We start from the raw sequence: 14,402 nt of genomic DNA, 5'->3' as shown, positions 1-14,402 counted from the left end.
AAGATGACAGGAGAAGCCAGACTATAAAGAAATAGACAAAATTGTGTTTCCTCACTTAGGGGATTTAAGGATTCTTTGGAGTTCTTTGAGAGAGTTTAGTTTTGGGGTTTAAGAAATGGTTTATGTTAAATCTTCCTCCTTTTCCATTTACTGTAGGCCTTTCACAAGCACTGAGTCACTGCTATTACAGTCTTGGAGAGAAAGCTGTTCACTTGTTTTCTGTTCAATTTAGAAGGGAACAGGACCATTTTGGTTAACCTCCAAAAATATATACTATATTGAAAAGGCTCCACTTACTCTCTGCCAAACCTATTTATCATTGGGTGGTTTTCTTTATAATCTCAGAGATCATACATCTCACACCCTCATGGTGAGTTTGCTCTGGAATCAAGGGTGCAGTTACACAGCTGTAGGATCTGGCTGTCCCTACTCAGCAAGGGGCAGTGGAAACACAACAGGGGAAAGTGGGAAAAGAAAAAAACATTTAGAAGATGTGGAAAGAAAAAGCATTAAGAAGATGTGGGGAGAAAACCCAACAGGGCATTACACCTCGGTTTATTTCTGCACGTGCAATTAATGAAAGTAACTGAAAGCTTTAACTCGGTGAAAAAAAGACGCTGTGCACATTCAGAAAAGGTTTGAGGGTTTTAACAGTTACTAAACAAAGAACAGAGGAGGTGAAGAAGACTGCACAAATAACTTGCTCGTTAACGTCATGCCCCAGGGGAGCTGGGCGTTACCTCCATGGCCTTTGTCTTTTCATCCTCTGCTTTCCTCTGCTGACGCTGCTGTTCCTCAAACCAACCTCGCAGCTCAGACCCCTTCAGCTGCTCCGCCTGCAAGTCTTCAAGTGCAGCTGCCAAATCCTTTTCTTTTTTTTCCAATTCAACACTGCAAAGTTCAAAACGACATTTCTATGTTCAGAACAGAACATCCTTCACCAGCATCACAAATAAGACATTTTGGGTTGGTTTCTCTGAGTTCTTTCTATTGATTTATTTCTTTAAGGTGGCCTCTATTCTTTATAAAGAGGATCAGTTTTAAAGTTTGTTAGCATCTGAAAACATTTACCTCCCTGCAAGCCAAGCTAGAATTGTTCGTTTTAGTAACAATTAAGAGATAGGTTATTTATTCTGGCAGAGCAAAGCTGTTGTCCTGTAAGAGGAAAGCAAAATATTGGCATACACTAAGAAGGGAATGGGAAAGGAACATACCCAAGATGAAAGAAGTAAGTAAAGAAAACAATAACCCTTAAAAGTGAGAGACCTAGTTTTCCTCCATGGGTTTCCAAGTGCTTTATGGATCCAATTAGTACAAAGCTCTTTCAGAACTTTACCTGCTGATAAATCAAGTAAATGAATAAATCTACTTCTCACCGTAAATGATTTATTTCCCTCTGAAGCTCTTCCAGGGATTTCTGCAATCTTTCATTCTCTTGCTTGCTTCCAGAAAGCTCTAATTTCAGGGATGCTTTTTCTTGATTCAGGAGATCACATGTTTCAGAGGATCTTTTCTGCTCCTCAGAGAGGGTGCTGTGCAAGTCACTTACAATAGATTTTTCCTGCTGAAGTTTATATTCCAATAATTCAACTAGGATAAGAAAACACTGTTACAGTTATTTATATTACAGAGACCTTAACAATATATCACTTATACTAATCAAAATAAGGAAAAAAAAATCAGCTGTACTGAAGTGTTTTTGTCTGAAGAATTAATCTCTTTTCAAACATGAGAAGAATCAGCAAAAAGATGCACAAACACTGTGATTCTATCATTGTGATATTCTGTAATATCACCAATGGATTTTAAAACTCATTAAACAAACTTATCCACTTACATAAACATTTTATGACAGGAATCACTATATAGAACCTGTTTTGCCAGCTCTGTTCAGGCCTGTGAGTTTAGAGAAACAACTCTCCCTAAATTTGGAGGTTCCTGTTCGATAAGTACTTAAAAATAATTAATCTACCTATGTCTACAGCATTATGCAAATAAAATTAGCAATAAACTTCTGGATGTCCAGAACACTTTTCTCTATTGGACTAGTGCATGTGCTGAATCCTGAATTAAATGGCTGAATCCTGAATGACAGTGATGGGAAAACAAAAAGAAGGAAAAAGCAGTGTTTTGCCTTGAGAGAGATGTTTATTTTTGACCAAGGTCACTTGAACTTGTTTCTTTATTACATAAAGGGAACCTGCTGTGAAAGCCAAGGCTTGCTTATTTAGTCAGGAACATGGTTTAGCAGTGGCTTTGGCACTGTTTATGGTGGGACTCCACACTGTTAAAGGTCTTATCCAACCTAAATGATTCTGTCATTTTATACTAGCAAACATATAGATAAACAATTCTCTGCAAACAAACAGGAGTTTGACTGTCCTTGCTGGGTTCTCTCCATGTATGCACGATTTCAGTTCCATTGCTTTGGGTTATTTCACAACTTCTCTTTGCTTCTCATAGATTTGTCTTAACTACTGATATGAGAAAGAGCTGCTCTTATCACAGGCAGCCTGAGTGCATTCAGTAAAACTGAGGAATTATACAGCATGAGCTTCTTTGCAAGACACCTTTTTTTTGCCTTTTACCTTTGAGGCAAAAAAGAAACTGATGTAGAAGACAGAAAAAAAGAGCTGACAAAGCCAGTAAGAATTACCTTTCCTCCGGAGCTGGTGTTCCTGCTTGTTCCCATGATCTTCAGCCTTGGTGAGAGTTTCCTGCAGCTGCTGGAGCTTCTCCTGGTTCTGCAGATGCGTCATGCGGAGCTGAGCGCGGAGGTCCTGGATTTCTGAGAGCAGGCTATTCCTGTCTGAGGAGAAGAGGTGCTCCACAACCATCTGCCTCTGCTCCTCCTGAAACGAACCAAGGCCTATTCAAACGACAAGGCTATTTCCATATCTTCTGCAAGGATAAATACTAAGAAAACTCCTGCAGTACCAGTTTTGTACTGAAGCACTCCAATGACTAAGTTCATGCTTCACATTAATGCAAAATGTTAACATTATGTAAAAAGGAAAAACCCCACTTCACTTGCCTTGTCGAGTTGATACATAACAATTACTACAACCTAGAAACTAAATATTATTGGCAAAAAGCCCCCAGATTGAGAGTCAGTTCAATATATACCCTTTACAAGAGAGGTCTGTGAAGTTCTAGATAAATGGAAAGGATGGAAAGAATTCAACCAAGTATTTCCTATTCACTATCAGTCTGTCTTTCTTGATGCCAGCTAAAATAATCAACAGGCTTTGTAACACTATGGAAAAAGTTCAAGAAAAAAGCTACCACAACAGAAACTCTAAAAGCTACTGATCCCACGCCATCTGCATTATACAAGACATTCTAATACAATAATACACAAGATTTAACAACAGAAGCAATAAAACTGAAAAAAAAAGAGAATAAAGAAGTGATTTATGAGCAGCACACTTGAAGAGCTTTTCATACTTGCTGTTTCATTATATACTGCAGCTTTTCCTCTAATGAACTTGCGTCACCAGATGCAGGATTGGAGAAGTGAGACTTCAAGTCAATTTGCAACACATTTCTCTCCTTCTCGAACACACTCTGTACTGCTTGCAGAAGTTCTCCTCTCCAGTCAGCAGCAACACCTGATGTTTCCTGTTAAAATATATTTTTTTAAATGGCATCTCTCTCAACCTCCAACACAGCATCTTTCATACCATAAGAATATATATTTTAATTTAAGCCCTTTTAGAAGGGTTTAAAGAGTACTGTCCCTTACTCCTTAAACATATATATACACACACAACTCATAACATATTATATATATAACATACATTTACATATGTGCACACACAACCTGGTTCCCTTGCTTTAAAGGCTATTTTATAGCCATACCTTGTCTCCTCTATCTGCCACCTTGCTGAGGTAATCCTTCAGTGACTGGATAGCATCCAGCAGGGCTAATCCCTCCTTCTGCCAGCCCTCCATTGCCACTTGGGTCTGAGGGACATTCTTCAGCTCCCTGAGAGCAAAGGGATGTTCTGACAAAGCCAATATTTTGCGGCTCTCCTCATAAACCATCCTCAGCACAGTCTGAGAAGAAAAAAAAAAAGATAATATTAGGAAACAGGCACCAGCATCCTGGCAGTGTAAGAGTAGGATGGGATAGTACTAGGCAACAAAAATAAGGTGTCTGTATCAACACAATAAGATGCAATTAAGCATAAATTATTATTTATGCCAAAGGGCTGTACTTCACCTTTGTTTCTGAACCATTCAGCTAACTTTCCTGGGAATAAATTAAATTCTACCAAGTCTGAAGCTATGTTACTAAACCCCAGTGACGCCAGAAAACTGAATTATGTACTTAGACAATCTTGGCTTAATTTAGCAAATTATGTACAAATATCAACTCCCAAAATAACCAGTTTAATAATTTACACAGTGGAAATTGTTTCCTCTGACACTGTCAGGCCAAATAATGTATTTTAAATAAATTCCCTGTTCACAAACTATTACATCATGCACAGATGTTTCCTGGCCTCTTTTCAAGGAAGGTCACTGGAGATTTAAGTTCTTTTCTTTCACACATCTCATCAGAAATATCCCAGCATCCATGTGGAGCTGTTCCTCATTGCGATGCAGTTTAAAAACAACACAGAGTACTTTTATTTAACTCTTGATAGTCTTTCCTTGCACATTTTTTAAATCACTTTTAAACATATTTAAGTTGCTTTTCTGTCATTGGAATCAAAATAGTGATTATTTCAATAATCAATGAAAACCTTTAGTAAGCATGAACATCAAAAGCACAGTAAAGTGTTCAAACTAAACATTCAATACTGGAATATGCACTCAGATCTTACAGACAGTAAAGTCCAGATTGATGCTCCACAAAATAAACTAAAAAAAAAAAAAAAAAGAAAAAAAAGAAAAATCTGTCGCTTAAAGTAAAATAAAAATCACCTCTTCCATGAAGTCTCTGACATAGAACTTTTTAGACATGGAATGGTTATCAGTTAGAAGGGAACTTGCAAGACCATGTCTAGTCCAGCTCTGCTGTGACTGGCATGGGGGACATTTTCTATTATTTCAGGTTGCACAAAGCCCCATCCAATCTCATTTTGAATGGATTCTGGGATAGACTTCTAGAGATCCACCACCTCTCTGTGCCAGTGTGTCATCACAAGAAATTCTGTACTTATGCCCAACCCATTTAATTATCTTACTGGGCAGTGAGGTGAGGCTGCACGATCAATAGATTCCAGGGTGCTTGTTATTAAGCTTTTTAAAAAAGGCTGCTATGATTCCCTTTTCTCCAGTCACTGGGGACTTTATCTGACTGCTGTGACTTTTCAGAAACAATGGAGAGTGGCTTGGCAATTGCAACTGCAAAATTTCCTCAGGACCCTGGGATTCATATCTTTGGGTCCCATGGACTTACCTATGTCCAGGTTCCTCTGGTGGTCTTGAATCTGATCTTTTTCTTACAATAGGAGGACATTTCTCCAGTCCCTTCCTCATCTAATTTTAAGCTTTCCTTATAGGTTTGGCCATGTTATTGGTGGAGACACTCTTTGTCTCACTTGGGTGAACTCCATGAGCTCCCAATATTTCTGGCTTCTCAAAGGTAAATGCATGGTAATAAAAATGAAAACCTTGAGTATTGCACCAGCTGCACAGCCAGGGATTCTATCCTGGTCCCCTTCCTCTGACTGGGAGGATAGAGAGAGTATCACCCATGGTCCCAAACCTTTGGACTGTCCCGTCACAGTGCTGTTAGACCCTACACAGGTGATCATCTGTAGGGCTCACTCAGCTTGGCAGCCACAGCGACACCAGAAATACAAGCTGCTGGTAAGCAACAAACTTCTCTAGAGAAAGTACCTGGATGGCAAGAGGGTGCTTCAGTGCCTCTCAATAAGGAATCATGAATTATTAACACCTGATGTGCTTTTCTGGTAGCACTGGTTCTAATGCCAGCAGATGGTTTCATCAGCTTTGCATGTTTTGGCTTTTCCTGGATCACAGCAGTTATTCCATGTATTCTTCCTTCTCCAACCCTAGAGCATCATGTCTCTTATTAAGGGCAGATGGATGGGGGAAGGATCTTCCTTCTGACTTGAGCAGCAATAAAGGCCCAGCCTCCTTCATCTTGTCAGTTTATTTGTGCCAGTTAGCTTGAGTGAGTTTGAATTCAGACTTACCTTCCTCCATCGTGCTGGGCAAGCTGAAGGAACCTGCCAAGCATATAGGGAGGCAGGATTCACTTTCTAGGAAAGGTATTTCTTCTAGTTTCTTATTACTTGAGAACTCACTGTAACCTACTGTATTCTCTCACAGATGAGAATTTCTCCCCTTCTGTAGCTGGAAATTTTGAAATGGCTGAAAGTTTGCTCAGCAAACCAATGAGTTCTAGGCATTTACTTTCTTCAACTAAAGTGAGCACTCACTGCTCAGTCTTCTGTATATTCCTCATGTTGCTTGAGCTGGCTCTGACCTATCCCTGCACACCTTGCACTGGTGCTTCCACAGCTCTCCATCACATCAGGATGACAAGAACAGGCAGAGAAGCATGATGTCAGCCAGCTATAGCTGCTTCTGAAACAACTGTCTGTGAAGCCTCCAAGGCAAACCCATAAAGCAGAATAAGCAGTCCTTGTACCCCCACATTCTGAAACAGCACCAGTGTTGTCCTAGCAAAACGAGTTCAACTCTAGCAAGTACAAGCAAATGTCAGTAATGTTGTCACAAGAGATGCAAAGACAAGAACCATCATCAACTTCAAGTTTAAGCCATTACAGAACACTTTTCAGTGTAAGTGTAGCAGCTATTTTATATTACCATTTCCTTTTTGCTGTCCAGTTTTAAGTTGCTGGTATGCTCAAATTAATCATACATTACCTTCATCTGTGGTGAAAGTATTTCCTTTTCTTTCATTGATTCCATAATATCTGGAATTATCCCCCGATATCGGAGGTAAGCCATGACATTGGCATCTAGGTGATCTGATGTTTGTAGCTCCTGCTTTAGATCAGCTGCCAAATTTAAGCTGGTATCTGAAGGAAGAGACAACCCCCATCCCCAAAAAGTGTTATAAATATGGAAAGAACTTGAAAGTAGAACAACCACTTGCAAAATAACCATGATTTCTTCTGCTTGTATGAATGCAGGGTCAGATTGAGTTGGTTGGTTGAGATCTGAACTAACCTAAAGTTAAAAACCATTAAGTTGCCTTTAGAACTAGAGCAAGTGTTGTAGTTAAGTCAGGACTTACTTAAACCCCCTGCCTCTGTCCTGAAAAGGTAAAAGCAGACACAATACACATACATACATACATACATATTTTTATATATGTATGTTTTTAAACAAAGAACCACCTGCCTAAGGCATAGCTTTCCAATAAAAGACCCACAGTAAAAGAAAATGTGAGAAAGGAGAAACATGTTTTAATATGGAAGTTAACAAAAAGTAAAAGGAATCTACGAAGTTCAACTTACTGCTGCCACATCCATCGGTCATGGCAGATGCTCTTGATCTTTCATCATCTTGTAAATCAGAAGGGGTCAAAGTCAGGTTATCAGCTTCTCTCATCTGCTTGAGAAGAAATTTTTCATGTTACTTTGGTTTTATCAATGTAGCTGTTGGTTTCAGCATTTATGACAACGTTTTTACTAGCGCAGATTTTAGCAAATGCCTGCTTGATCCAAGCGTTAGAGATGGCAAATACCATGATTAATGCAATATTGGTGCTCCCTGGAAGCCATTCCATCTCAATTTTCTCCTCTTTTAGTAGTTTTAAGATACATGTTTTAGATTTAATTACCCATCAAAGCAAGGCACACAAATACACAGCCAAAGAGAAATTTTCTTAAGTACAGATTTGTTCTTCCTGTGAAATTACAGAATACAGACAATATAGATGTATACAATATACAAAATACTGCCATTAAAAAGAAAAGCCTCTATTCCAGTTTTGAAAGAGTCTCTTCTAACACTCAACAACAGATTGTTGAAGAAGTGGGGAGCGGTTGGAGTACACTGAGTACTGTGGTAGCAAAGGTCTAACATGTTTAGCTCAATTACTGACACATTAAGTGTTATCACAAATTTACCAGTTTTTATCACAGTAAGAGAGGAACTAATAATTGTATATCCAGAATTTTCCTGGACCTGCTCCCAGCAGTGTGTAGATTCCTACTACTTGGAGCCCATGGCCCCTCAATGATTCCAGGGGGACAGGGCTGAGCAGTCTTGTTTAACAAGAATGAAATCAGACATGAAACAGCACTTACCAGAAGCTTCTTCTCCATATCTTCATCATCATCAACAGAATAGGTACTTTCAGAGAAAGCTGGAGATTTTCTAGCTACTCCCACTGCTGCATCCCCACTGCCATTTTCATCCAGGTTAGAATATCCCAGTGATATGGAATTCTCTCCTTGCAGGGATGACCTTGTGTGCACAATTGGAAAATCTGTGTTTTCAGCTTCTGAGAAGGGTGTCAGGTGAAGCACTGGCTGAAGCTCCATGCTCATATCTTGCTTTCTCATGATCTCAGGCGAGCCCCATGAAGACATACTTGCAATTAAATTCTGGAAAACTTTTGGAGTCTCTTTGTCTATGCTCAAATTGTGTTTTGGTGAATCAGGAGTTTGATGAATTTCCAACATTTGCTGGCAATGCTTTTTCAAGTCTTGATCTCCTTCAGAGCTGTGGATCATGTCCAACTCCTGGCATAAGATATTTTCTTGTGATTGCTCCATCTGTGCTTTTGGACTTTTATTATGAATTGTTAAGTCAAACATAACTTCATCTTTTTCCTGTAATGAAATAACAGATTAATTTTATGTGAATAGAATTAGAGTATGATTTTACAAACTGAGAAAAATGCACTTAAAGAGCTTTTAGAATTGATTTTTCCTTCATTTGATTTATCTAAGTAGTTTTAAGGTAAAATTACTCCTCTAACCTCTGATTCTGTGACTGAGTCTAAATAATGCACAATTTGAGAAAATACTTTAAGCCTGTCAACATGGAAATTTCATTTCATCCTCCATACCTGCTAGTTTGTCAGATACAGTGAATAATGGTTATCTCTCTCACTTTAGACCATTACCTTAATCCTTTTGTGTTAATCAACCCTCTTAATCATTTGTTTTAAGCCCAGTGCTAGCTGCCACGACTTTACTCATTTTGCTGCTCCTCCAGCATTCATTTTAATACATTTCCCAATTCTGACATTGTTTCCACTTTGGAACCCAAGCATAAATGTAGGAGGGGTTCTTTGCTCCTTTAAGAATGCTGCATTATACTTTATCTAATACCTGGATGGGCTACATCCATAGAAAAAATAAGTCTATTGTAATGAATTATTGAAGGCATGGTAGTTTATTTAGTTTGATTCAACATATTCTCCAATTTTGATAATTATCCTTCCTCAGCCTACTTAAAAACTTCCACTTAAACATGGAAATATATGTACTGACACAAACATCAACTTAAACCTTGCAGAGGCTGAGTTTCTACTTGAAAAGTGTTTTTAAAAATTATTTTAAAATTAATAAAATGATTATTTAAAAATTATCATAATATTAACTGCCCCCTGCATGCCAGCATTCCCTGATATCCTTCAAAACGTTGCCAATTCCCTCCTCACTGGATCCTAAGTTAATTTTGCTTTTTAAAAAGGGATCTGACAGTCCCTGCCTGTCTAAACAGCACGGGCCAGCAGCCACTGGACTGAAAGTCTGCTGCCTTGAACAGACACATCCCATGGTCTGAAGTGCATCAGTCTGCACGGGCCATTTAACACTTTTCCCAGCTATTTCCTTTTCCTGAGAGATGTCTGGGGCAGACCCTGAATGTACAGAGTCATCCAGGCACTGATGGCACTGCTCCAAACTTGAACTTCCACGCAAATAAATATACAAACACCAGGAATGATCACGTGTTTTGCAGAGCTACACTCTTCATTTCTGCTTTAAAAATAAACATGTCATTACACATAGCAATTATCCTATCATTCTTGAAATAAGTCATCTACCTTGGATGATTATTATAACATATTGCCAAGCAGGGCCCTGAAAATCCATATAAGCCTGACAATCAATGTTGTTCCTTTCCTGTATACTCAAACTCTTCATATAAACCCTCTTAACTAGCACTTATTACCTCTGTAAGCCAGCCTTTAAAGACAGTAACTCGGTGTACGACAGATTTCTACAGCTCTCTGGAAAAAAAGGGTCACCTGGGTCCTACTGCTTTCTAAAATTGAGTGATTTAGTATGAATTTAAGAAGATTAGGTTACTTGGAGCAAACGGTTCTAGAGAAGATTCAGAATAATTACAAGAAAGAGTCACAGTAAATAAGAATTTCTGAAAAGAAAAGGAGACATGATGAAGTGTTTTCAAGCAGTTCTCCAATGCCCATGAAGACTGGCAAACAGTCTTGGTAGCTCAGCTTGCAGATGCCCATCCTCAATAGATCAGGAGGAAAAAAAATAAGCTGGAAAGAACTCACAGGTGGAAAGAAAGAATTCTGCTCTTGCAGGCCAAATAGAGTAAAATGTGGAAAATGTATTTCATCTATTGTTCTAGAAATGTATTACTAAAAAAAAAATCTCCACAAGAAATAATACTATTAAAAATCAAATCATGTACCAGTCTAGAAGTAGGGGAAGCCAATACTCCAAATGACTGATCAATATTTGCTTCTAATTCCTGCATTCCATTTTTAAGGGCTACATCTTTTCTTTTACTCTGGCAGAATGGCTTGAGAAATTGAGTCTCTTCATGACCTACTTGCTCCTCCGGCTTGCAAGACTCCAGCTGTGAAAGAATTTCAGCTCTTTCCAATCGCAGGGCTTCGAGCTCTTTCCTATGGGCCTTGATTTCACCTTTCAGTTTTGCAGTGCTCCCCTGCAGTTCCTTGATTTCTCTCAGGTAAGCTACTTCTTTCTGATTCAGTGCTTGCACCTGGAAATCAAGTCTAGAAACTTCTAATTGAAGACTGTAAACATCTTGTGCCTGGCTTGCACCTCTCTTTTCCAACTCTGTTTGGAGCTCTGCAGCTTTTTCTGTTAAGTACTGCAGCTCAGTTGTGTCAGCTTCTCTTTGATCTGCCATTGTCTTAATTTGCATCTCTTTCTCTAGAATATTGGCTTCCCTTTCTCTCACCTTATCTTCAAGTTCTTGAACTCGAGATGAAGTCATCTTTGTCTCAGCCTCTCTCTGAGACAACAGAGTTTGGGAAATCCTGTATTCTTCCTGAAGTGCCTGGTGCTGGATTCTCAGGGCGGCGAGCTCTGCAACAGACTGCTCTGATGACTCTCGCAACTGCTGGCATTTTTTCTCCAAAATTTCCACTTCTGTTTTGAGCTGCAATTCCTTTTTTTCCAACTGCTGCTGCAGAGCTTCTTTAGAAGCTGAGACAAGCTCCAGTTGCTCCTGAAGTTCTCTCACTTTGGAGTGTTCCGACGCGTTTCTCCTGTTTGGATCAGCATCACCTTGACAAGCTACCAGTCCCTTCTTCAACTCATTCTGAAGGTTTTCCACTGACTTTTCCAAGGCATCTTCATAGAAATAAACTGGGTTGTCGCTATCTTCGTGACATACTGGTCCAAATTGTGCCAGCTCTTTTTGAAGCTTCTCAATGACCCCATGGAGTTGCTCCACCTCTTCATCCTTGTCCTTCCGCAGCCTCTCCTGGTCAAGGCGAAGGTGCTCGACCAGTGATCTGAGCTCTTCAATTTCAGGTTTTTGGTCTTCTGCAACCTAAGCAAAAGGAAAAGGACTGAATATTACTGTATGTAGGCAATTAGTATTGCACACAGAGCTTGTATTTCTATTCTGAATCACACAGGCATTAAATCACACACTTAACAGCAGGAAGAACAATATATTTCAGCTGGTAACTTCTCAAAACAATCTCTACTTTCCTAAGAGAATTATCAAACAGATTTCATTTACAGTAAGAATCTTCTCACATTGCTTCCGCCAAAGATTAAGCAATGAACATGTAGTAAGCACCCTTACTTTATTCTCCAGAGCCTTCTGCAGCTCATGCTGAAGTCTCTTCATCTGCTCATTCAAGTGATCAATTTCTTGATTCTTTTCTTCAAGCAGTGCTTGTGGGAATGACAAAGCTGAGGAATCACTAACACCCAGGTCCTGGCTTTGCTTCACATGAAGTTTTGTTAGATCCTCCTGACCAGAGAAAACAAAAATCTCATTAGAAAGGAGGACTTTGTTTAAACATTCTCCTACTATAATGGTGAAGATCTCAGGAACACAACTACAGCTTCTTCTACAGGTTCACACCACTGTTAGACTACCCCAACCCAAAAAATAACCTCAGCTTTTGATTTAAATCAAATCACTGCAGAAGATAATGCTACAAGCATGAATCTAGAACACTGGGAGGCTTTGGTTCTACAATACCCAGCACTAGTGTTGTAAAAGTAATGCAACATTCTGATGGCAAGAGAAACAGCCCAAAATCTGTTTACAACATCATGAGATGAAGACCTCAGCACTCAAGCAAGCAGGTCTCTGACATTCTAGGCAGAGGAACCTACCTGCAAGTGTGCATTCTCTGCCTGAAGCTGGATGATGTTGGAAGTACTCAAGTTTTTTTGTATCTCTAACTGCAGGTTCAGCTGCAGTATCTCCTCATCTTTCTTGCTCAAGTTATCTTTATATTGTTCTACTTGGTCTAGCAAACTTGCAATCTAAAAAAAAAAAAAAAAAAAAAAGGATGCATAGCTATTTCAATTAAGTCCTCTAAAAGAAAACTTCATTCATCGTATTATTTAATGACAAGAAGTAACATCAGCAAATTCAGTGATTTAAAGTCTAATCAACTTGCATTAATAAAACATGAATAAATAAATATAAAAAGAAAGTGTTATGCTTGTGTTCCAGCTCCTCATCTGCAAAACCAAAGTACTGCAAAGGTGGGATTCTGCTTTTTTTCTTCCAAAAAAAATCTACCTGCTCACAAAAGATCCATTAATCTGTACTGTGAGCAATCAAGGCTTGACTGATGTCATTGGATGTAACAATATGAGACAAATTAGCATTTAATGTGCACAAAAGACAAGCAGTCAATATAAACACCATCCTTGTCCTCCCAGAAGCCAGAAATGAGCCTTGCAGGGCCAAGCCCAATAACACAGACAACAAAGAGATGATTCAATAACCACACTTCTCTCTGCAGTGTGATGTTGCCATCCACTGTTTTTATCATCTCTTGCCCTAATGGGCAGCAAGTTATAGTGGCTTTGGGAATTATGATTGTTGACATCAGACTTCATAAGAGAAATGGAAATTCCATCTTGAAGAAATTAAATTTTATTATCTTGTTCTGCTCTTGGAAGAATGGCGAACGATTGACTGAAGGATCACTCCTGTTTTTCTTTTTTACACATCCTTAACTGGACTATGTTTCTATATCACAGATGTTATAATAATATAAAAATACAGTGGGCTTGTGTATACTTTAATACTGTAAATCCATTAAGAGTTCCAGATACTGTGAGCAATTTTCTCTGTGTTTCTTCTTAGCTTGACACAAAAATTCACCACAAACATTATCTCTAAACAGGTTAAATTACACCATTATGGTGTAATAATATATAATAATTATCTAAAATAAAATTATATCATATATAAATATATATTAAAATTATATAATGATCTCTCACTCTCAAACAAAAACTTATCTACCTACTTCAACTTTGGAAGGAAAGGAAAATCAGTTTACAACTGATAGTGATCAGTCTCAAAGTTATGTGAATCATCACAAGACAGTTTCCAGCAGGAAGGGAGATGAGCACAGAACAAAGCAAGAAAAAGGAAGGTTTGTTGAGGCCAAAGCAACTCCAAGTCTGTGGAACCCTCCTTAAGCTCTCACCTCTCTCTCCTTGGCCTGAAGTGCTTCCTGCTCTGCCTGTAGCTGCTCCTTCAGCACTGGGGCAGAACTGCCATCCACTGGCACTCGGTGCCTCGCTTCATCCAGTTTGGACTGCAGGGCAGAGATCTGGATCAGGTTATTGTACTGCTGCTGTTGCAATGCCTCTTTATCCTGAAAAATGATTTTTTTTTTCGTGTTAGAATTAATTGCTGTCAATATACAAACCTACTTAACCAGAACAATCCTGCTGAAACACTTCATTGACCCTGACACACTCAGTACAAGAAGAGCAGTACATAATCCCAGAGGCCTATAAAGAAATAGGAATTCAAAACAACTGAATGCTTTTAGCTCATTTAAGTTTTTACCCCTTTACTTTTTGTAATCCAAGTTTAGCAACTTGAGAAAATTTAGCATTCAGTGATAAATTACACTTGCTCAGTTACACAACGCTTTATATGTTTAAGAACATAACATCTCGTTCTTCTAGCCATTTCCAAATTTGTTATGATACCATATA

General features: G+C 38.8%; 1 protein-coding gene across 17 annotated transcripts in view; it reads right to left on the bottom strand.

Moving 5' to 3' along the window:
• Positions 1-14,402, bottom strand: part of PCNT (pericentrin) — a 71,761-nt gene that overhangs the window by 10,473 nt on the left and 46,886 nt on the right. For 12 of the 17 annotated variants that reach the window (XM_038142381.1, XM_038142395.1, XM_038142386.1 and 9 more), the window contains 12 exons: positions 13,883-14,053; positions 12,546-12,698; positions 12,004-12,174; positions 10,630-11,742; positions 8,262-8,789; positions 7,467-7,563; positions 6,871-7,025; positions 3,862-4,059; positions 3,448-3,621; positions 2,657-2,852; positions 1,377-1,590; positions 741-891 (listed from right to left, as the gene is read on the bottom strand). In XM_038142381.1, the coding sequence (XP_037998309.1) occupies positions 741-891; positions 1,377-1,590; positions 2,657-2,852; positions 3,448-3,621; positions 3,862-4,059; positions 6,871-7,025; positions 7,467-7,563; positions 8,262-8,789; positions 10,630-11,742; positions 12,004-12,174; positions 12,546-12,698; positions 13,883-14,053 (3,321 nt within the window). The remainder of the gene's footprint in view (positions 1-740; positions 892-1,376; positions 1,591-2,656; positions 2,853-3,447; positions 3,622-3,861; positions 4,060-6,870; positions 7,026-7,466; positions 7,564-8,261; positions 8,790-10,629; positions 11,743-12,003; positions 12,175-12,545; positions 12,699-13,882; positions 14,054-14,402) is intronic. The other 5 variants (XM_038142382.1, XM_038142389.1, XM_038142397.1 and 2 more) reach the window with 3 other exon arrangements.

The sequence above is a fragment of the Motacilla alba genome, chromosome 7, assembly GCF_015832195.1.
Source record: "Motacilla alba alba isolate MOTALB_02 chromosome 7, Motacilla_alba_V1.0_pri, whole genome shotgun sequence".
NCBI classification, from domain to species: Eukaryota; Metazoa; Chordata; class Aves; order Passeriformes; family Motacillidae; genus Motacilla; species Motacilla alba.
This window is presented reverse-complemented; position numbering and strand designations above follow the sequence as displayed.